We start from the raw sequence: 24,700 nt of genomic DNA on the forward strand, positions 1-24,700 counted from the left end.
CGCGTGTTTGCATACATAAGATTTTCTGGAGGAGGACAGACATTTGTTTAGAACTCTTAAAGATGTCGAAGAAGCTCCTTTAAGCAATTACTTTGGTGTTCCTCTACCTCCAAAGAAATGTCAGAAGGAGTCCGAACCACAAAAGAAGCACGTATTCTCGGAAAAGTGGTTGCAGGAGGTGAGCTGGCTTCAAACAAATGATGAACGCACAGAGATGTGGTGCGGAATGTGCCGTGAAAATCCCACTCTAGCGGACAAAAACAGTGCTTTTTATATGGACGCAAACGCGCGTTGCAACTTCTTATCTGGTGCGCGTCTTTTATTTTGACAGCGAATGCGCACATGCGGACCACTTATGTGCACCCGTGTAAATAACATAATGTTCTGCCGGGTGTGTTGTTGGTTTTCTCTCGATTTCTGAGTCGACAAGCGCCTTTGTCACTGGGACCAGTCATTTTAAGAAAGGCCCCCATTAGAACCCATGAGAAATGCAAGAAATGCATTATTGCTCAGTCTGCAATATCTTTCCCAGAACAAACACCAATTGCAAATAACATACTAAAAATAAACCTGAAAAATCTGTTTAGAACAGCGTACTATGTTGCAAAGAGTGAACTACCACTGGCAAAATTTAGCAGTCTTTGCAAACTTTAAAAAGCAAATGGCCTAGATCTTGGTTCCACTTGTCTCTTACCCGTGACTTCAGTGGAAATTTCAAATTCAGGATCTGACACAGACTGATTCATGTCCTACACAGTTCTTACAAGTTCATAGAAATTTCTGTTCAATTAGAACCAAGTATTTGAGTTGATGATTGTAATTTTTATACAATGTTGTAATTTGTTTTTCAACAATTTTTTAATTAATGTTTTGTTTCCTTTACAATATTATACTTTAATGTATAATATTGTAAAGGAAACAAAACAGGAAACAAAACATCAATCAAAAAATTGCTCTCTTTTTTATTCGGGCTACTTACATTTATTTTGGGCTACCAAAAACTGAAGAGTCCCTGCCCGAAGGGCTACCAGGGATTTTGAAATTTTGAGAGCCCTGTTAATTATACCAATTTGCCTTAAAGAAATCTTTGTCAGTGCAGCTTAACATTTACTCTGTACATATTTATCTTCACACTCTGTGTAGGTGTGGGTGTGTGTTCACACGCCTAACTGACTGTTCTGTTTTTAGGCCAGAGGTGTGTGACAATAAGCACCAGATTACGATCAGGGATGGCAGGCATCCTGCTATTGATTTACTGATGGGAGAGCACAACCAGTATGTGCCCAACCACACTGAACTACAGGTAAACACACACACACACACACACACACACACACACACACACACACACACACACACACACACACACACACACACACACACACACACAGGCTCATTCAGAGAACTTTGAAGAAAAAAAAAGCCAAGCCAAAACATACACAGACATTTGCCTGCTCGCTAACGCACTGAGAGCGTGCTGAAACAAAACTGCAAAGGCACACAGACTTTGTCTTACACATGAATACGCACATAGACTTACACGAAACCACACAGATACATGCATACATACACATGCTTCCTAGCTCAGCGCTGGAGTGGGTGTAGGTTAATCTTGTAACAGAAGCACAAGCCAATAGGAAGAGAAGCCAAGCTTTCAGTCCACCCACAGCTTCAGCTGTGCAGGACAGCATGCAAATATCTTTTTCTGTCTCTCTTCTCGTTTGCCTTCTGTCTATGTCACAGCTATTATCCTCTTCTCTCTCCCTCCTTTTAGGGTGATGGCAGGAGAACAATGATAATCACTGGGCCTAATATGGGGGGTAAGAGCTCCTACATTCGCCAGGTAGCTCTTATCTGTGTAATGGCTCAGATGGGCTCATACGTCCCAGCCTCAGCGGCCTGTGTGGGCATCCTGGATGGCATTTACACCAGGTACGAGTACAAGGAAAAACTTGTCTGTGGACATATTTTGTCAACCGTGTAGCATCACAGTCACTTTGCAGGTGTGTAGTTGGGATCCGAAGGTGAGCCAATTTAAAGGTGGCTGCAATCTGACAACTTGGTACTAAGTAAAGGGAGCTGAAAGTCTTAGTTTTTTCCACATTTTGGGAGTCTGACGTTACAGACAAGTCAAAGGCGCAAGAGTATAATATCTAAACTACTGTAGAACTAAAGGAAAACATTAATATGTTACTTTGTGTTTTGAAATGATTGTCAACAAATAGGAATACTTATTAACTTCTTTAGAGAAATGCTGTTATTACCACATGGTGAACATATCTTTGTTTTATTGAGAGAGTTTAAATTTGCACTTTTCACACACCTTTTCACACTCTGCAAATCATCTAATGAGCCTGACTAGAGTCTATGGCAGACGGGCAAATAATATTTCTGAAAATAATTTTTCAACTTTGTCACAGTCTGATTTTATTGTCTTACTAAAAGACCAAAATAAAAAAGCAGGAGATGAATAAAAGCAATCGTTTGATTCAGCTTTGAAGGAAAATGAACACAGCTTGATTTTTTTGTTTTTTAAGCAGTATCTCAGTGACATCAGTGGGTCGACGTTTGTTTTCCTCGTAAGCGTGTTAAAGATGGAAAAACCGTATAGACTGGCACATTAAAGCGGGTTAGTAAATATACATGTGTAATACCAAGTCTGCTATATAAAATCACACAAGACTGTTACAGGGCGGTGTTTTTTTTGAATGGGTTGTTCTTGCTTTGCCTCTGTTGACAGTGAGATTAGGACAATGATCCTGAAAGCTCTCACTGAGCACAGTTTCACTTCTGAACGCTTTGTTAGTACAATTAAACCAAACAGGTAGAGGTTACTGTGGAGACGACTTGACAAAAAAAATAAAAAATAAATCGAACTGTTACCCTAAAAGCGTGTGAGCTACTGTGTGTCACCTTCATTGTCTGTGAAACAGTCAAGTTTATTCATAGGCCAGACAATCACACTTATCCCTTCTAATCCTTTTTTTTTTGGTTCCTCACTGCACAGGAGGAAGTGTGTAAGGGGGGAACAGATGAACTACAGTTGTATGACAATGCCGGGTCTATTGTTCCATCAGCGGTGTATAGTAGAAACTCTCGGCAATAAGGTTTTGTTGGAGACCTTTTTTTGTGCTGTGATTATTCTTATTATGAGGAAAGTAGCAGTGAGCTCTGCGTCTAATATTTAGTCCTGACTACATGTTTAAATGAAATAGAGGCCAAATCGCAGCCTGCGTTATTCTGCCTGTGCTGCGCTATGTGATTAGACCTAATGGCTTGCAGATGTGTCTAATTGTCTTTTTTGCGGCTTTAAGCATGTTCTTAAGTATTAACCCAGCGGGTGCCAGAGACAGCAAGTGTGCATGTGTGTGTGTGGATGTGCACTCTTAATTATATCCTTGGGAGAAACAGTCTGGGGGTTTTTAGGTTTCACATTAGCCTAACAAGGTGATTTTGACTGGTCATTACATCTGTAAGCGGACAGTTTAGTTATCATTTCCTGGGTTTACAGTTATCACAGCGATGGATTTGGTGAATGGACAAAAGGACCTGAACTGATACACCTGGTGGTTTATGTACAGGTTACCATTCCATGAACTAAAAACAAAAAAGATGGCCGTTTGATTAATGCCCTCTGATGACCCTTTGCATGGCTTTCAAGAACACCAGTTTTATTTTTGTTTTTTAGATACCTTGTGCACCATAAATTTTATTAGCCCTCAACTGTAAAAGGCTGATGGCAAGTGCACAACATGGACACCAAAGTTTGTGAATGCAATAACTCTAGAACAAAGCGACAAAGGGCTTTCAAATTGTTGTCATAATTGTATCAACTACAAATCTTGGGCGTGTTCGAATCTTAACAACCTCAGCCTCAGGGTCAAGTGAGGTCAAATTTTCTGAAAATCTTGCGAATCTGATGACTCAAGAACAAAGTGATACAATACATGTATTAAGTAGGAGGCCGAGGGGTACCAAAGGACACCTCCAGTATATTTTATGTTCTGTGGCAATATTCTGTGATCAACCTAGACTTTGTAACAATTCAACTTTTTTTCCATGTGAGCAGCTCTATGAACGAACTTGCATGCATAACATGGTCTCTGCACTTTTACAGCAGTAATCATGCTACAGATTTTTTAATCATTACAGTTAATTTTTTAAAACTATATACTGGCTTGCATTTTACTTAAAAAAAACAACAACAACAAATGAACAAAACCAATAAAAGCCAATTTTTTAGAGTTAGAAATAATCGTTATGTCTCGTATACTGTTCCTTTGTGACAAATGTCAGCTCAGTTTCAGGTAAGGAAGCTGCTCTAAAAGTGCTTAGATCAGTCTCAGGTGTTACTGGTGCATAGAGCACAACCGGTATAAGATTCTTCAGACCAGTACAATACAAAATATTGGCCAGTAGTTTTTTTTCTTTTAGACCACATAAACATATTTTCCTAACATTTGTTTATTTGTCTATTTGTGATAATAAGACGGCGCACTTATTTCACCTACTACAGTTATTACACTCTGCTTTACTGTAAAGTTATTTGTGGCATTTCACACATTGTTGCCAACTGTGAAGTGCCCTCTGGTGGACAAACTTTGTAACAGCAGCACTCATAACATGCTTGAAGGGTGTTTCTGCCATCTCGTCTTTACTTTTTAAAATGTAGAATTTATCGGTTGTTAAAAACCTGCCAAAATCTTGACAAACGGCTTATCTGTTGATATATTGGGCGTGTCGGTGTATCAGTCAAGCTCATAGTATGTTTAATATTAGCATCTACCTCTATAATACATTGTAATGTATATGACCAAAAAAATAAGGAAAAGTATAATGGGCCCATTTGAAAGGCACAACAAATATTTTTAGGGCTAAAATGGGAAAGCCCGAGTTTTGGGTTACATATGATGCTTGTTTACGGATATAAGACTTTTAAACAAAGGTCAGTTAGCGTCAGCTTTAGAAGAGCCAGTGAAGGTCTATATATAATAAATTAGTACAGAGCTGTGCATGTGTTTGACCGTGTGTGCCTCTGGTGTTTAGTGAGGTATTTGATCAGGGTCGGAGGTTAATATACTCTCCCTGATTCAAACAATACAACTAAGAGCTAATTAAGGTCCACAGTGAAAGCGCACCCACATTGTATAATCCATCCTCTCCTCACCTCCTATGTAACCTCTGTCGTCCTATCAGTTTCTAATTGGACTACTCAGCCTCTCTGTCAGAGAGTCGAAGTTGCTGAGGAGAATCTGTCTTATAATAAATACTCAATCAATTCCCACTCCTGTGTCAAGCATAATAGGTGCAGCACTGGGAATTGCTTCATCTTTTGTGTGTGTGAGAGATATTATGCATTTATGAGTGTGAAAGCGAGCGAGGCAAGAGCAGAGCTTGAAAGTTTTACTTGAGTGACATAAGCAGACTTGTGGGTTGGGGATAATGAGATGGTGCGTAGGTGTCTAATGGGATATCCTGTCTGAACTGATCGGGGTGATTGATTATCAATGAGGAGAAGGAGAATAATCGGGATACTGCTTTAAAGCTGTGTGCTGCCTCACAAGAGTCTTGTTTGAATTTTTCTGCCCACTCCACTAAATCTGTGTGTGTTTTTGTTCTTTTGCAGACTTTGGTAGAGCGACTTTAGCAGCCTGGAGTGTGTGTCTGTCTGCGTGTGTGTGCGCGCGCATTTGTTTCCAAGTGGCTGGCAGATGCATGTGTGTGTATTCGTGTATGCAGCTGCTGTGTGTGTTTTCTTGTTGGTTTTTAGTCCTGAAGGTTATAGAGCACATTCATCCATCCCTTCATGGTTGTTATGGAAACAGCAAGAGGAAGCTGAATGTAAAACTGTATTTTGAAAGGACCTTTAATCGACCATGGACTCCTAGCAGTGATTATACCGTGCTTTACACAAGTCTTTCTTACGCTCCCCTCCCTTCTGAAAGCGCAGCTTTTCTGCATTTTTCTTTTTTGGGTCCAGAAATGTGGATATCATCCTCACAAGGCCTGACAAACGGCACCGAGTGTTTTGCTGTGCAACATCAGCACCTTTGTGGGTGTACACATGTTGATCCTGTGGAAAGATGCGGTATCCTGCATCGACTCATCTGTTCCTATGAGTTTTTAATAGTGCTGCAGTGTCAGAGAGCCTGTGCCATCTTGTAGGCGGTATACAGAGCTGGTTAGGCCTTTTGTTTTCTATAAAACCTGGAAGGTTTAAATCACACAGGATTAAATTCTGCAGAAATCCATGTAGCAGGATAGTAAGGCGAACACTGAGAATAACCTGAAATAATTTACAAAATATTAAGCGTTAAGATACTTATATCAGGTTTTTTTTTTAAATATTTATAAAAACATGTATTGTTATATTTTTTTTTTTCCTTGCGGGGATCCCATTGGCTTACAGAGTGTTTGCGTCTTCTGAAGTCCACATATGCAGTTAGTTCTTCAACGATGACACATTTGTCCTTGTAGTTTTGCCCCTGTACACCATCAAAGTGGATTTTAAATCAGACACATAAGGAATGATTGAAGTGTAGGTCTTTAGGTTTAATCCAAGGAGATTTAAAAGAAGAAAAAAAGTTGCATCAACTGTTTCAGTCGCAAACTGAATTTCAGCCATTTTTATACACAGTCCACCTTTTTCAGGGGCTCAAAAGCAATTTAACGATTGATTGACAAGCATTTTGATGGGCACCTGAAGTTTATTCCTTCATTATTCCATGAAAAAAAAGATATTTATTGGATTCCAAGTGTTGAACATAAATTTTGCAGCTTTTCAGTGGACTCCTCAATAATTGATGAGCTGATGTTTATTCAAGTGAGGAAGGCAATCCTTTGGGTGAAACACCAATATAAATTTATTAGAGCGATGCAAAAACTTTAAGATTTGCCAAACCTTCTGTCTGGTGCATTATAATGAAAAGGGAGGCACACACTGGCCTGAAAGACCACAGAAGATAACTGACAGATAAAGTGCACGATGACAGACAGACGGATAAAAAAAAACCCGGCAGCTAACCAAGTGAAGAAGTTGTCAGGTTGGGGTACAATCAAGAGATGCATTCAGGTAATGTAAATACTTGGCAGAAAGGTACAGACCACTGGTTCACCTCAAAAACAAGAAGACCAGAATAGACTAGAAAACATCAAATCTTTGATCAAATCAAACTACAATAAACTTATTTCTGAATTATGAGAAAAGCATAAAAAAACAGAAACTCATCATGATCCAAAACCGTATCACATCATCTGTCAGGCATGATGGAGTTTATGTTATGGCATGGGCATGTGTGGCTGACAGTAGGCCTGTGTCACTAGTGTTTATATATGATGTGACTGCTGATAAGAAGTAGCAGGATGAATTCTAAAATGCACAGGACTGTACTTTCTGCTCAGATTCAGTCCAATGCTACAAAATTGTTGGGGCAGAGCTTCCCAGTGCAAATGATAATGACCCAAAGCATACTGAAAAAGTAATCCAAGAATTTCTCCGGGTAAGAATATGTCAGTGAGGAGTTATCATCATTAAATGGTTATGTCAGACACACACTTCTGGCTGTGAGAAGCCTCATTCACCCACTATTCAAATCCTCTGTTTTCAAGGGGCAGCCAATCATCATGCAGTGACAGAAAGATAATCATGTTGTTGCAAAGCGAATCCTTCAAATAAGTTGCATTTAAAATTTAGATGTTTGTCATTTTCAGTGGCAGGGAGGCAGCTCCATGGATCCAACTCTTTTGTGGGTGCAGTCTGTTCCTATCTGTTTTTTGATCAGTCGTAGGAAAGGAAGGCTCAAACAAATATGTGAGTCATTTCTTTCCCTGCTTTCATTGGTACTGCTGCTAGAATTCAATCACATATCAATGTTCTTGATTTGTGTTTGTCAGGAAGTATTCAGACATTCTGATAATTTTTTAAAATAACATTAAAAAAAATCAACTACCACATGCATTTCTAGGATTACTGCTGGGATTACCAATACTCCAATTTTGAGAAACATTGCTACAAGGGAACAAAAAAAATGGCAGCAAAATTCTCCCCACAGACAGAACAGTCACCCCCCCCCACCCCCCCACCCCTCAGCTTTGTTAAGAAGAAATCGAATAAAATATATGGATTTTTTTCCCTTTTAGCAAACTTTTTTTTTTAATTTTTTTAAAGTTGTATAATAGAAGATTGTAATAGTCATGCAAAATACACTTGGGCTTTCATTTTCTTCCTGGAAAACTACACATGCTGATAATGCTTCACTGCTTCTTTTAAAATATGGGATGATTTTATTTTTTTATTTTTTTGAAAGAAATCTTAACTAAAGACAGATCCACGAGTGTCAGAAAAACACTTTAATCTAGCTCAACATGTTTACTTGAAAGGTGTGAGGTGAAAATAAATGGAGTCTATTTCCAGGATCAGTGTGTTTGGCTAGAAAGGAGGACTCAATCAGACCAGCAGGACACCCAGCTGGTGGAGTGTTGCTGTGTTCATCTGTGGACAGAGTGAGTGTGTAAACTGCTTTGCCCTATGCATTATACATCTGGTGTCATTTCCTCTGAGTTTTAATCATGCATGCAGATACAACCTTTATTTTAGAGCCTATCTGTTAGTGGATTTTGGGGGAAAAGTTAGGATATTGATGTTCTGCCAATTTTTGTTTTAACATAGTTGTGATCAAAAAGTTGTGGCATTCTGCCTATAAAAAATACCTGAATTAAGTTAGGTCAGTCTCCCCTTCAAGGTTTTTTTCTCTTGCAACTTATTGACTTCTTCAACTTCTACTTCCCACTTCTCACAGATTCACTATTGCTTGGTGAATCATTTGCAGACAAATTTGTGTCTTCCATGCAAACTACAACTGACCGCAGTAACTTCCTGGTGACCAAAGTAATTGGAAGGACGTTATCGGTACAGCACCATGTGTCTCTGAGCAACCAGTCTTGCAATACAGACTGCACCGCCAGCAATTTAGTTATATGGTTATAAGTTATATGGCTTTCTTTGTGGTTAAAATTCCAGTACTTGACTATTTTATTACTGAACACTAATTAGTTGGTGTATTTATCTGTGTCTGTAGTCCTGTACAGACACAGATACTGTTAACCAGGCTTGGTAGTGTTGGCAGATAAACTAGCAGTCCACTCTTTCATCTAAATATGATCAAGTGTGGCTCCAAAAAACCCAATATGTCAGGAGCCAAAACACTCATATTTAGGCTTTCACCTTTTATATAGAGTATTTGTGTATTTCAATAAACCAATTACCAGCTAAGCTTAAAAATAGTGTTTGTCATAGTATTTTGCTCATCTATGATGCTGCTCTGCTTGTGCTTCAGACAATAGTGAGAATATTGCAAGTAACATAGTCAGAGTCAAACTTTTCTATAACGAACACCCGATATACCTCAAGCATCTTTTTAATTCATTATATTCCTTTAAAAATGGTTTTCATAATGCTGTACATGGGAAAACATATGTGCCAGTATCAGGCTAGCTGTGATGATAATGGACATTTAATTCATCACTTGGGATCTAATAAACTGGCTAATAAAATGCAGCAACATGTCTGCCACACCTCTCATCCACAGGGTGCATGGTGTAACCATGGCAACACAGGTGTTAGATGCTCTTGTTGGAGTTTCATTCATAGACACATAGCAGAACAGGAAGAGACAGATTTAGTGGTGAGAAACACCGACTGCCAGAGAGATGTGGCATCTGTGATCCAGCTGGAGTCGAGTTTCTATCAGATGAGTCAATGATCTGTCTGTCAGTCTGTGTGAAAGCAAGAGCTCTCAAATTGGCCTTGTAGCTTGTGAAGAATTCAACACGTTGTCATAGCATTTCCAATCAGTACGTTTCTATTATTGTGGAAATATAGGTGGTCTTGTTGCATGCTGAGTTCGCGTCACTGATGTATTCTTCAGTCTTTTCTAATAAATTGTTGTAATATAACAAGAACATTTTGGTATTGTGATTTCAAATATTTGTACTTTTTTTCTGTCAGGCTTGCTGAAATGACTGGTTTTTGTTTCTAAGTGGTCATACTGGTCATACTGGTCATCTCTTCTCATGCTGATGGATGCAACCTTTTTCCCCTCTTCAGAAAACAGGAGAAGTGACTGTCACAGAGATATTAAAAAGTGTGTTATTATAGTCTTTAATCTTTTATAGGTGCAGCGGCCCGTCCACTAAATGCTTTTAACAATGATAAGAGTTGATTATGACTCATTTAAATGTGAGTAATGTTGAAGCAAACCTTAGAGTTAGTTTTAATATCTGTGTGGCCATAATGTGTGAATAAATGAGATCAAAGAATTCATTTAAATCCTTTACACCATCAGCCACGTCTTAAAACGGGTTGATTTCTTTCTTCTTCTGTTCAATTTCAGAAAAGGAGCCCCCCACTGTTGTTCTCCTGCATTTTTCACACCCATCATTTCAATCTCTTGTTCTTTTTTTGAGTGCAGAAATGTTTCTCCTAGAATAAGACTGTGTAGGAGCAGGTTCACTGTGAGAAAAATGGCAGATTCTTTGTTTGTTTGTGGGTGTTTGTGGGATTTCTGGAAGAACAACAGCAGTTTGCAGTCCATAATTGTGGATTGCATTAGTGGCATCAGTAGTTTTTTTTGGTTTTTTATTATTGCAACTTGAGTTTGAGTCTTTTGTTTTCTGTTTTTAAACACATCTGTCTTTTAATGCTTTCTTCCATGACCTCAACATATGGTTAAGTCCATAGCTTACCTGAAAAAGACATGTTTTTATTAATTATTTGTTAGCAGGCTGACTCAATAATAATTAAAAAAAAAATCATTAACATTCGGAGGCTCACAGTGCTTACTTGGGCATTTCACATCACAAGCTAGTGTACTCCCAGTGCTAATCCCAAGCCTGGATAAATGGGAGCATTACATCAGGAAGGGGAAAAGTTAGTGCCAGATCAAACATGTGCAGCCATCCACCGTGGTGACCCAATGGGAAATGAGAAAACGGCCAAAAGTTTAAAAAAAAAAAAAAAAAAAAAAAAAGGTTCACAGTACACTATGCAGTCCTATGGAAAAACTAAGAACATCCCACCTTTAGCTTAAACAGGTAATCACTTTCTGTATGGCTTTATCGGTGTCTTACATCATCGTGGAGTAATTTGGTCCACTCTTCTTTTCTTTTTTTTACAATGTTGCTTCACTTCATTGACATCATTCATTTACACTTAGTGGTTTTAAGGTCCCGCTACAGCATTTCCATTGAACTGAAGTCTGGATTTTGACTGGACCATTGTGGCACCTTTGCTGCTCTGCTTTGAATTGTTTGAGTCTGTTTTGATGTGTGGTGTTTGGTTTTTGCTAAATATGGCGTCATGCAAAAACTGCCAAAACTTCTGCTTTCACAGAGGTGGTCAGTGATGATTACTTTGAGTACTTTTGATTAGCAGCACAGTGCTCTTAATTATCCTCTTAACTCCTATGGAAACGGTAAAGGTGTATTTAGTTTCCACATGACTGTCAAACTGTCCATCACTATAATGCAATGCTATCACCACAAAGTTTCCACAAGTAAACATGTAATTTTTTATTTGGTTTTGGTTGGCCGGGAGTCCCTGGCATTTAACCAGTAACTTATTGTGTAGTCTGCGACGTCGTACCACAAAAATGTTTGACTTTCTGATTGAAACTGAAATGCTCAAAAGACAAAAATATCGTGTTTCACTTTATGGCTGACTTATTTTCTCTGTCTTTTTTCCCCTTTTCTGATTGATCAGGATGGGAGCTTCAGACAACATCTACAAAGGCCGCAGTACATTCATGGAAGAGCTGACAGAGGCCTCAGATATAATTTCCCATGCGACAAAACAGTCATTGGTCATCCTTGATGAATTGGGACGGGGCACAAGCACCCATGATGGAATTGCCATCGCCTATGCCACCCTGGAATATTTCATCAAAGATGTAAGTGTGTGCAATGTAAGCACTACAACGATGGCATTTAAATAAAACAATTAAATTAATGAATGTGGAAATGAAAATTAGAAGAGCAATCAGTAAAAAAGCATAGGCAGGCTACCTGGGCTTGGTAACCATAGAGATATCTTTAAACATGTGCCAATTAATCCTTTTCATAAATCCACAAACATTGTGGGATCTTGATACCAGCCTACTTAATCATAAAGGTAATTGCCTTTGGTAAAGGTGTGTGTGTGTGTGTGTGTGTGTGTGTGTGTGTGTCTCAATTTGTTTGCATACAATTATTTGATTGCATATACTTGATGGTGCTGCAGACATCCTTGAGTGTTTGTTTTAGAGTGAGATAATCCAGCAGAAAGGACTAAGACTGCTACCATGTTTCCATATCAAGTTCAATGTATAAAAGTCTTGACAGGAAACGGTTATTTGCAAATAATTTAAGTGTAAATTCTACAGACACATTTATAATTTATTTATTATAAATACATGGATCAAATATTTGTTGGAGCATGTCTCTAAAATCGTAAACCTTATCTAAAATCCTTCTGGATTTCTCTTCAGGGTCATCTTATTGGCCAGCTTTGAGCTTTTATTTTTAGATCACTCCCTTGCACTGTGCCCACTGCAATTTCACTACAGACCTCAAATTTGGGCAACGAACAAACATCAACTTCTGTTTCAAACTCACCCAAACGTTGTTAGAAGAGTCACTGCTGATTATGACAGCTGGGTCTCCAGATACCGCTGAGCAGTTTTCAAAAGGAACAGCATGGGACATCTACTCAGTGACCTAAAAATGACACTTACACTGAAAATGATCCAGAGAGGCACCAGAAGGTGATCTCGAAGGAGACGAACACAAAGATTGCCTAACTTGACTGTGTACAAAAAGAAAGAAAGTTTCCTAAGCTGTTTTCCCGTTCTCGTACATACCACAGTCTTATGTCAGACCTGTTCTGACTGCCGGAAATATTCTGTTTTGTTTATTTAGGGGCTCTGCTTCGGCAGGGCGAGTAGGAGTCAGACACATTATGCCCACTTGTTGCTGTAAATTCACCAGTGCTACTCCCATGTGTATCACACAGGCTTAAAAACCATAAAAGGTCTGATGTCATCAGACATTAGGGTTGCACCTCCATTAGGTAATGTCTAAAGAATCTGGAGAAATCTCAGTATGCAAGAGACAAGGCTGAAAATATGGTGTCTAAATAATTAGTAAGTCATTACGTTATGTTTTTATTTATATATTGCGCAGCATGCCAGGATATTTTGGACTTGCTGCTGCTATCCTAATAGACAGGAGGACATAATGGAAAAAGAAATGAGAGGAGGCACATGGAGGACTGCTTCATGACTTATGTTGCAGTGCAGCATCCTAAAATGCTGACATAATTAAAGCTGATGATACGCTGTCCATTGTCCACCGTTGTGCTTGGACATAATTGTGGCCAAATCCGCTCTCACCTCCTGTCAGCGTTCATTAAACTGGCGTGGACAGAAGTTAGAAAAGTCTAATTTTAGCCAAAGGCAGGAGAAGAGTGGCTCACACGCAATGGTTCGCTAAAGAGGGTAGACGGGGCAGCAGATACGTGCTGTTTCACCTCTGAATACCTGGAATGAGTGTTTGGATGAGAGACTGCCCGTGCGCATGTGTGTGTGCTCTGCTGGGATTATGTGAACTGGCGCAGTCAGGAACCCTCGGGATGTTGCACAGTGTTGCGTATCTTTATCTTGGCAGGACAGATGAGTGGCACTTTGAGGGGGATGGGGGTTGTGTTATTGTTAACTGAAATTGCCAAGTCAAATAAAGTCACAGTATCTGTAATTTTCAAGTTTTTGCTGAATTAATGGATCGTTACTGTCAGCACAGAAAAATCATTATGACTGCTTGACACAGGCTGAGTGCTTGAGGTTGTGGCATCAGTTTGGACACAGCTGTTTGTCTTCTCAGCTGTTTACGCTCGCAGTATTTTCCATGGTATAACAGACTAAAGAAAGAAATCAGGCTTCCTTTGTTCTTACTCCATGTTTTCTGATTCCATTTTAGTTTGGAATTACTCCTCTGATGTTGGATATTTTGTCAAACGGGTCAACTGAGTTGGCCAAATTGTTTCAGGTCATGTGAAAGATGTTGCTGTAGAACAACCCAGCACTGATATTATTCGATGCTGCAGCTCCCTGGGGCTTCTTAGTCTGTTTTAAATTTTAGTTTTGGTTTTTGGGTTGGCACGCTCCTCTCTTATGAAACCTTTTTCTAGCAGAAAGAAGCAAGCGCTCTCTGCTGATCTTTCGGCAAGCGAATACTGTTTTTTTCTGACACATTGACCAGGCACCAAACAGCACAGTGACCAAGTTAATTATCTCGTGGGTAAAAAATAATAAAACATTTTCTATAGCAACAAAAACAAATAGTTATCTGAAAACCACATTGTCCCCTTTTAGAATGCCATCCATGTCAAATTTGGGTATGCAGCAAACAAAAGTAGTGTGGTTATAGCAGTAATATAAGACAGTGAGTATGTCACCTTTCTTACCATTTATGTTGTATTTCTAAATGTTTGATAAACAAATGGCTCTCAATCAATGCCTGATTAAACACAAAAATCAAAACTGGTTGAAAATAAGTTTATCACAGTGCTGGTGATAAGAAAATGCCCAAAGTCACTGAAGCTGATACACAGGCAATTCTGTAGTTTGCAGAAAACACACAAAAAAGACAAAAACTACAAGAAGCTAACAGACTTAGCATACACACTGCAGAGGTTTGTGTTTTTAACAGTTGGTTGTGCGTGTTAGTGCCCTCCAGGCTCCAGCTTCTCTGGAGAGAAAGGATTTATCAACTCAGATGGTCTACGTTGACCTTAGGGAGCATGCATTTAATCTCACACTTGAGGCACATTGTTTTGCAGGCTGTTGTGGATAACCACAACGCCAGATGTTAAGCTGACAGTCAATGGACTACGCAAGCCACAGATTCTGAATTTGGGTCTCTTCAAGTCCCAGGGTGCAGCTCCCACTTTATTCCACTGTGACAGATATTATCAATGGGTTTCTGGAGTTCTGCTTAGTGCTAATCAAAGCTTACAAACTGTAAGCAGCCTGTGAGAGCCTGAGTTTTGATTCTGATTTATTTCTGTTTTTCCAAAATTCGAGTCCAAATGCTTCAAATTGGATCGAGTTAACCTTGTTCAAATATAGATGAATAAACATTTATCTTTGAAAAACTCTATCCGGGTTTCATTTTTTGCCAGTTCCACATCAATCTTTGGACAGAGTCTTGGGGTTATGTAATTCTGCTGGAAAACGTAGAATGAAAATGTTTAAGTAGCACCTAATGCAGCAGGGAGATGCTGATGGCACAAGGAAGGGAGTTCTCTGACTACCTGTTGTATAACAGCATTGATTTGTTAGAAAAGCCTTGCTATTAAAGGAAAGGCAAACAAAAGGGCACAAAAGAAGTTAAGCTTTTGCAGCAAAAGGCCTCTTTAGCACAGGCAGACATGCAGAGCCTTTCATGCCGACTCCTACCTCCTACTCATCCTCCTCTGCTCCGTCCCCCTCCTCAACAGACTCAGCTGTTCACGTCAAAAGTCAGACAACTCCTCCTTTGACTTGGTTGTTATAGTAACACACCTTTTCCTGTCCCCAACATTCACCTGAGAGCTGGTTAAGAATGTAGATGGGTTTCATAACTTCACTCAATAATAGAGGCAGCCTTGATGCAGAAAGAGAAAAATAAAACTGGTAAGCTGTGAAGGGAAAAGACTTCTAAAACTAGAGGTTGCTTCTCCTCAAAATCTCTGGGTTTCACGTTGATGTCCATCCTCTTCTTAAGCCGTTGTGGACTCTTAATCACAATAACAGCATGTCCTGTTTTTGGCTCTACACAAAGTTTAACACTGCACATTGCTCCTTACTCGGTTTGCATGTGACTGCCCTTGTGTTGTAACTTTACAGCTTTGTGGAGAAGTAGAACTCGCAAAAGCTCACTTTTGGCTGCACACTAATGAGTAAATTTTCAGTGCAATGTACTGTATCACTCATGTGGGCGTAAAATAGTCTGATGTGCTCATGCTGATGCACAGAGCTCCTACAAAGACCCAAATGTGCTCCACAGCACTCTGCCCTGCGCTATGCTTGCACTTCACTCATACACATGAATAAAATTCTGTTCTCTTGTCTCTCAGTACACAGTAATTCCATTACTTTCTCAAAATTTCAAGTTGTGACTTATTTGACTGCACGACTTGTATTCAGAGTGTCACTCTTTTGTGTATATTGTATAGAAACAGGCTTCCGAGCATGTGGTTCAGAACCCAAGAACAGTATCTCAGGATAAAAACCAAAAGAGATGAGAAACAAACTGTGATATTAAAAGTATATAAAATTAGTGTGAACTTTTCTGAATAAAATACTAAATCGTTTTACTTCTTGGGACATCTGAAAATGTTCCAGATGAAAAATTAATTTAGTTAAACCACCCGCAACATGCATACACACTACTGGCATTAATGAGGGGTCACGAGTCGTTTTCAGCATTGTGAACCACTACCTCAGAGCATGGATCTGTCCTGACTGAATATAATCTGCTAAAAGTTTCTTCCTCTTAAAAGGAAGTTTTTCCTTCCCACTATTGCTAAGTGCTCATATAGGTTGTCTGATTGTTGTTGTTTTTTTCCTGTATTAAGGTCTTTAAGGTATGTAAAGTCCTTACCTTAAAAAAAAAAGTGCCATGTTGTGATTTGGAGCTCAGTTTAGATGAAAACTCTGCCATGCAAAAAGTGTTATAACGCTAGTGTCCTTAGATACAAGACTGAAGTTTAGACTTTGAGGTCTGTTAAGAACATATATTTAGCATTTACTTATTTACTTCACTTGTTATGGTGATATTAAATTGGCCATAAAGTCATCTGAAAAAGAAACACTGGAAAACTAAGTACATCCCATGATTTAGTAGCTTGTAGAACCACCATTAGCTGAAATAACTTGAATCAGTCATTTTATCATTGTGCCAGACGTTTTTGATCTTCTTTACATCAGTTCATTGAGTTTTGTTCGTTTATGCTCCGTGCCCTTAAGATCCTACCAGGGCATTTCAGTCGTGCTGAGGTCTAGACTTTGCCTGGGCCATTGCAACACCTTGATTCGTTTCTTTTTAGCCATATGGTGTTTATTCACTGGTATGCTTGGGATCATTGTCCTGTTTCATGACCCAATTTGGCCTGAGCTTTAGCAGTTGGACAGTTGGCCTCACATCTGAATCTAGAATACTTTGATATACAGAAAACTTCATGGCTGGCTCAAAGCCTGTAAGGTGCTCGGGTCCTGTGGCTGTAAAACAAGCCCAACTCATCTATCTTCAAACACAGTTCTTGACAGTTGGCATGAGGTGTTTGTGCTGATAAGCTGTATTTGGTTATTGCTAGATGTGGCTCTATGCATTATGGGCAAACATTTCCACTTTGTCCTCATCTGACTCATATTAAACAGATTAGGCTATTATTTTCTCTGGAGACGCGTGGAAATGACTGTACACCCTGTTCCCACCCAGCCTGGTTAAACTTGAATTATTCTTCCAAGAAGAATGGCAGAAACCGTGTAAAAAGGTGTGTCAACCTTGAAAGATCTTGCCCAAGAAAATCTAAGGCCATCATTGCTGTAAAAGGTTCTTTGAGTATTAAGTAAACGATGTGAATGCCAAGTTGGGTATTTCAGACCTTTTTCCTGACAGTATAAAATTCTCCACCGAAATGTTCTTTGCTTTGTCAATGTGCAGTAGTGTGTATAGATTGATGAGGGGGAAAAATAATGAGTCCTTTTCAGGCTGAGATATGTCTAAAACTTAAATGAGTCTGCACTGTATGTCCTTTCTGTAAAATGTGAGTAGAAGTAAGTAAAGTTCTACCAATAAGTTTTTTTGTTTACTGTTTTGTGCTTGAATACTTTTTACTATTTGAATATTCACACGTCCCTACCCTTAGTATCGAAAGGAAGGTGTTACCAAAAAAGTGCGAGCACTGTGTAGGCTGTGTTTCCTTTTCCTTCTGCCTTAATAACGACTTTCAATAAGAAGAGGAAGACACCCTGTTCTTTGTAAATGGGTTTAGATGAATTGGCATTATACGCCCAACTAAATTTCAGGCGTGCCAAATATGGTCATGTCAAGTCATGGAAATGGTATCTCCCAGTCTTGTTCATGAGTAAGAGAAGAGTAGAACAAGCTGACCAAATGTTCAAAGCGGCTTTTATCAGTGTTGCCTGGTGACTGTACAGACAATTTTGATGTCCTGTTGAAAATGTTGAAGCTTGCTTTCCATTCATTTGGATGTTTTGAATTACCTTCAAATTAACTACCTCCTGTGAAGATGTTGCAAATTGGCAAGAGATGGTTGTATGGGGGGCTTTAACTTTATGCTACTCTTTTTCACTGCTGCAGTCCTTACCTCTAGTAAAGCGCTTGACTACTAAAAAGCGGTCTTTGTTTAAACAAAAGATGTCAAATTACACACCAGCGGCATATTTTCACAAAATCTTCCACTCTCTCACACACAAGCACCTCACCGAAAGCCTTGCTACCTGTGTGAGCCGAGAATACAAAGGGTGTTGAGTTTGAACTGCATTTGAGTCTAATTGGATAGAGGGAAGTAGCAAGACAAAGAGATGGAAGTAGTAGTGTTGACACCTCTAGCCTTTTTCCAGCGGATCATATTACTGGCTGGAAGCACACTTTGGAGCATGCATATGTTCTTGTTTTGCACAAGGTATGAATATAAAACAGTTCTAATAAGTCTTTCAAGGTGCAGATGCAGAGACCTGGACCTGAGACAAATTTGGAGCTTTAAACCAGATTTAGAAACATACTGGAGGAAACAAGGTGACTCAATACCAGGCAATCATCATCATCTTTAGGAAAGGGCAGGTTATTAGTCTGTTTGTCTGTCTCTGTGGCGGTCTGTATAAAATTTCCTGGTTCTGTAAACAAACAGCTGTATGCTAAAAGCCTGGAATATGGAAACACGACAGATGACAAGTGAGCTTTAATTGGTGATGTTACATCAGGCTTATGTTTTCAGCTCATTTTACTTTGCCAGACTGATAAACAAAATATCTTTTTTGTTTTTCTTATAAGTTTTTTAAGGTTTAAAACATTTGCATTCTAGAAAAATGAGCAAAGATAGTGAGAAATGCTAAGTGTCCGTTTTCTCAGCCTCAAGGAGTATTTGTTTTTGTAACTGCTTGCAGGTAATACTTTGGATTTTCACTCTTTAAAAACCTGATATCTCACCCAATGGTAGCAGGGATAAACTCTCACAACCCCATCCTGACTCCGGTAAGGATAAGCGGAAGAGAATGTGAAAAATTCTTAATGAATTAGCTTTATCAATGACTAATTAATTAGTTAACTAATTTTTTCAGCTCTGATTTCTTCAGCTTTCAGTGCACCCTGGGGTGGTCTGGTAATTAGCAACCATTAGCACTTAATCAGATCATTTTCCAGACTGCAACCTCCTCCTGTCATGCTCAGTTTTTTTTTTGGTCCAGTGTCATTAAACGGGTGTAAATAATAAATTGCAGACTGCAATGATTTTTGGAATTTGTAATAATGCATTTAATATAAAATAGTACAACATAAACAGCGGGGCACCATACCAAATCTTACGACTTAGACATTTTCATTGATATAGAAAAGAAAATTGATAATTTTGAATTTGTTTTATTAACACTTTCAAAGACTACATACTCTGAATCATGCCATGACTGGATATGAAAAAGAGCATCTCAGAAGCGGTGGGGAAGCGTTCACAACATGTTTACCACTGTGTTGCATCACTTCTTCTTTAAACAGCACTCTGTAGGTGTTTAGGCACTGAGGAGAACAACTCCTGAACTTTTGCAAGCGAAATCCTCTCCTAAAGCATATTAAATCTGCACAGAATTTGGGGTGTATATTTTTGCATTTTTTTGTTTTTTGATGAACCAGATGTTTTCAGCAGGTGACAGGTCTGACTGCAGGCAGGATAGTTTATCACTGTTGCTTTTACTGCAAAGCCAAGCTGTTGTAGCATGAGCAGAATATATATATATATATATATATATCATTTGTCTTTATAGATGTCCAGATTGCTTATGCCATATGCACTAATGCACCCTTATAACATCGCAGATGCTGGCTTTTCAACTGTGTGGCACATGGTCTCTCTCTCTCATCTTTAGCTCAAAGGATGTAGCTTCCATCCACAGAACAGTTTTCTGCTTTGCATCAGTCTCTGTGGGGTTTTTTACATTTATTATTAATAATATTAGTATTATTGTGCTATTAGAAGTTTAAACTTGGATTTGAGGATGGAGTGGCACTGACAGCAGTTTTCAGAAATGTTGCTGAACCCATGCAGTGATTTCTTTTCATTACATTACATGCCTGAGGGCCTAAACATCATGGCTACTCAGTATTAGTTTATGTCCTGGCCCCTTAATTACAGAGATTTCACAGATTCTTTAATATTATGCAAGACAGAAAAATGATGACATTATGCTATCCCTATTTTGTTTTTAAACTATTTGCCCACATTATCTTTCACAGACTAAAAGCCCCCAGTTTTAATTCTGGAAAATTCCGAGATGCCCTTAGTCTTGTTACTGCTTTGTTGCCAATTAACCTAATTAGTTGTGAGAGGGTGTTTCTTTTTTTTTTCTTTTTTAGCATTACACAACTTTATTTTTTCATCTGTCCCACCTCTTTCGAAATGCAATTCTAGCATGAAATCTAAAACAGTAACACATTTCAGCATATAAGCCTTCATCAGAGAGAAAACATTCATGAACAAAAGTCCATGAACACACTTAATCTTTTCCAGTGGTATTCCACCAATAAGGCCCTTCGACATATGGACTTCCACCAATAGCAAGCTTCCACTTAGGTTGAGAGTGAAAAATGCCACCTATAGGACGAGTCTTCAGAATAACATGAGGAGATGCAAGACGCCAAAAAGATACCAATAAACATTCAATCAATTCAATCCAAAGCTGCACCAGCCACAGATAACCATAAATCCATCGTCAAAGGCAAATAACGGTTCTAACAATACAGTTCAGTTTATAAAATAAGAAGTAAAATCAGTTAGTGGCCTGTAGTTTAGAAACCGCCAAAGCTTCCATTTGGTTAAGACTCCTTTGTCTGTTACCTTTTTGTATTGAAAGAGGAATGTGGTCAATTCCATCGGCTTGCAGTGTAGAAGAGCTACCATTATGAAAATCCAGGTGGTGCTTGGCCGTGGGGTAATTAATTTTGCTCGTCCGCTAACCTATCCTGCAACCTTGTTTTTGTTCTACCAATGTGAAAAACTTTGCAGCTGGAATACTCTCGCCTATAAGCATATGTTTCTCAAAACACAATCGAATTTCATGGATTCGACATTTTAGATTTGGTCTTTTTCAAATGTTTAATTGGTTTACACATCATTTTATTGCACTGTACTCCACATGTTTTGAAAGCGAGACTGTACTGTGTGTGTTGTTTGAGGAGTGTGGGAGTGATCCTGCACATGTCTTTTAGACAGATGTATTACTACTGACATGTGACCTTTCCTAGAGCGAGCGGTTAGTGGGCTGATCCTGGAGCCCGCTTGGACTCCCGCAGCAACCTGTCTACTGTGATGATGTGAAATTTAGGCCTGCTCCACCACAAGAGATCGTACATACATTCTTGTCATTACTGTCATCACTGGGCTCGGTGGTTAATTATAGCAGTTTTTATATCAGTCGTTAATGTATTTTCAGTTTTCAAATCAGTTTATAGCGAGTGGGAGAAAAGGTTTTCACAGTACTTCTGCACTCACTTCTCCATTTACATGATTGGGTTGTTAAAGTAATCAGGAAAAGGAAATGCATTTATTTTCGTTAACAGCTTTCAGCGGCTGTCTTGAGAGAGCAGCGCTAGGTAAAATGTTTGTGCATGCATTTGACAGAGGCTGGGTGAGTGAGTGCATGCACCACTCGCTTTTTGTGATTTTCATGTCTTAACCTTAATGCCACAGTTCAGCCGTGTAGCCTTTGGATAGCTCCCAGGATTGACGGAGATTAAAGAATCACAGGATGGAGTGACGTGTCTTCACTTTGCTGAATATCTCTCCAGAGCCTAAAACGCCTAAATTTGGTATTTACAGTGACAGGCAAAAAAAAACCCTGAAGTGACTGAAAGTGGGAATCCTTAAGACAAAGGGGAAAAAGTAAACAGACTAGGAGAGGGTGGTGGTGGTGGGTTTACACAATAGTTTGTATTGATTCAGCATACTGCAGGGGTACAGAGGCACTTAAGTAATGCCAAGCCAAAGAACAGTTGATATTGATGCTCTGTTCTTTGTTTTTCAGCTACTGCTTTGGCTTAGTTGCAGTAACACAGTGTTACATAATTTAACATTTGTTGTAATACCTACCATTTGGTGCACAGTATGTATTACTTAATCTCTTTTCTTTTTCCTTTTTGTCTTTCTATTATTTTTCCTCTTTTTTTTTTTTTTAGAAATTACTAATACTGGTGAGTATGCCAGAAAAGAATTGCAGAGGCCTTAAAGGTCATCAAAAGTTCCAGTTCTTAAATTTCATCTGGTCTCATTGGCAGTTCCAAGTTTCCATTTTCTCCTCTAATATTTTGTCTTCGATCGCAGTGGTTGTCAGCCTAAACTGTGATCCATATGTGCATGTGATCTCGTTTTTGTTATTCATTGTTTCCTATCAAAGTAATTTTCTGGTGACCCCTTATATTCATTTCATGACCCACTGGGAGCCTCGGTGTAAATACAGCTGATCTAATACATGGATTATCACAAATTCTATAGACATTTAGGATTCCTACTGACTTAAGTGATCCCCTAACTAAGCTTCATTACCACATTTGTGATTTAACAATTCTGATGAAACTGAATACAAATCTTCACATCATGCTCAGAATAAATGCATCCTAAATTCTCCATCCAGGGAAATTACTTTGAGTCATGTCCAGAGATTGCAAAATTAATGATATTCTCAGCAGCCTCGGGTATACTCTGTTTCTCTCAGTTAGCAATATTAGCATGTTAAAAATGTAAACTCAAATATACAAATGGCACCATCAATTGGGAGAGGTTAGAATCAAGACTGACACTCTAGGCAAGGGGATTTAACACACTAGAAATTCCACATGGAGTGTATTTGATGGTTTGTGGCTCTTCTTGAGTCACTAATTTTTGCTCACTCTGATTGCTTTTGAATCCATTTTTATTTCACCAATATTTCAACTCCCTGTCTATTAAAAAGGACGGATGCGTGAGGCTGTTACATCTGCTGGAAACTTATTTGGCATTGATGGGGGCAGGTTTAAGTGACTGTGTTTAGCATTAGAATCAGGCGCATTGCTGGAAATGGACACAAATGTCTCATCTAATATGTTTCCATGCTGCACATTTGTTTTGTAGTCAAGTAATCACTGTACTTCCAGTACAGTAATTACTTGGTAGGTTTCCTCAGAACAGCCTTTTAACTTTTTTGCATGTTGCATTTTTTTCATCTTTTCACACTGGGCAGAGAGAGAGGAAGGCTGCTCTCAAACAAAATAACCGTTTTCTAAGAAGCCAAGTGCAACATTATTCTTGCACAGTGATTAGTTGATTAGCTGTTTTGTGCTTAGTCCTTTGATGTAATAAACATAGTCTGGTGATAGTGGGATATCAAATTTCCTATAAGCTTATAATCTTCTGTATGGTTTGTAAGAGGCAGAGTTTTTGAATGGTAGTATTTAAGGTCAGCCCTGGGGGGGGGGGGGGGGGAGAAAAGCTTCACAGGCTTTGTAGTCTAGAAGTCTAGATGTTTACAAGTAGAGCTGCCTTATTAATCAGAGCTTTCCTCTGGACACCCGTTTCACAAGCCTTCACTTTCCTTTCAATATCTGCAGCCCATCTTAAAGTAATCGAATGGGTACCTTACAAGTGCATTAGTCTTTAGGAGGACCATTTTCATCACAGTGGGTATGAAAACGCTTATCTCTCTAGACTGACGATCTAGCATTAATTAACCAGTGGATACCATACTTAATGGTCTCTGTGCAAAAATAACTATTTTACCATTGTTTTATAGATGGAGCACATAAGATAAATTCCATAAACTGGAAACTGAACTCATTTTGAAACATGTTGCTAAAGATTTCAAGATTCCTTTTGCCCTTTTAAGTCCAATTTTCCTCCTTTGTTGCGGTCAGTTACTGTATCCAAGCTTCAATCAGATAAAATGAAGCTGACTCAGTCTGAGTTCCAATGTGCTCCCAAGCTTAAGGATAATGGTATGATGTGGCACTGTTACAGTCCTGCCACAGTGATAAACGTGTGTGAAAGGAGTGAAGAAGTGGGTGGTCTCCTTCTTAAGCAAAGGGTAATCTCTGTCCAACTCTCAGGAAAAAACCGTCCATGATGAATATAACATAACACGATTTCCCTAAATGTTACCGTAACATAAAAATGATTGAATAATGAATCATTCTTGTTTTTTTCTGTACAGCCATTCTCCAGGTCAGGACTGTTGTGATGGCTTTACCATACACACTGCTTTTCTATTTGCTTGCCTTTTTGCCTCCACATGTGCTGGGTTTGGATTATTATTGGTGCTGGGAATAATGAGCCAAACCTAGGTGATGGCTTGGGTTTAGGAAATATTATTATTGGCAGCAGAGGAAGCATCACGTCATCCTAATCAGAACTCTTCATGTGGGCTGC

At 38.9% G+C, this 24,700-nt stretch overlaps 1 protein-coding gene and 1 long non-coding RNA gene across 4 annotated transcripts in view; both read left to right on the plus strand.

Annotated features, from left to right (window-relative positions):
- The window catches only part of msh3 (mutS homolog 3 (E. coli)), a 56,102-nt gene that overhangs the window by 28,195 nt on the left and 3,207 nt on the right, over positions 1-24,700 (plus strand). For all 3 annotated transcript variants that reach the window (XM_040050504.1, XM_040050503.1, XM_040050502.1), the window contains 3 exons: positions 1,189-1,303; positions 1,775-1,932; positions 11,759-11,945. In XM_040050504.1, coding sequence (XP_039906438.1) covers positions 1,189-1,303; positions 1,775-1,932; positions 11,759-11,945 — 460 coding nt within the window. The remainder of the gene's footprint in view (positions 1-1,188; positions 1,304-1,774; positions 1,933-11,758; positions 11,946-24,700) is intronic.
- Positions 1,944-10,799, plus strand: LOC120745544. The gene is made up of 2 exons (XR_005698653.1): positions 1,944-7,810; positions 8,414-10,799. It is a non-coding gene; the product is annotated as an uncharacterized LOC120745544 (long non-coding RNA).

The sequence above is a fragment of the Simochromis diagramma genome, unplaced genomic scaffold (assembly GCF_900408965.1).
Source record: "Simochromis diagramma unplaced genomic scaffold, fSimDia1.1 OVJJ01000131.1, whole genome shotgun sequence".
Classification (NCBI taxonomy): domain Eukaryota; kingdom Metazoa; phylum Chordata; class Actinopteri; order Cichliformes; family Cichlidae; genus Simochromis; species Simochromis diagramma.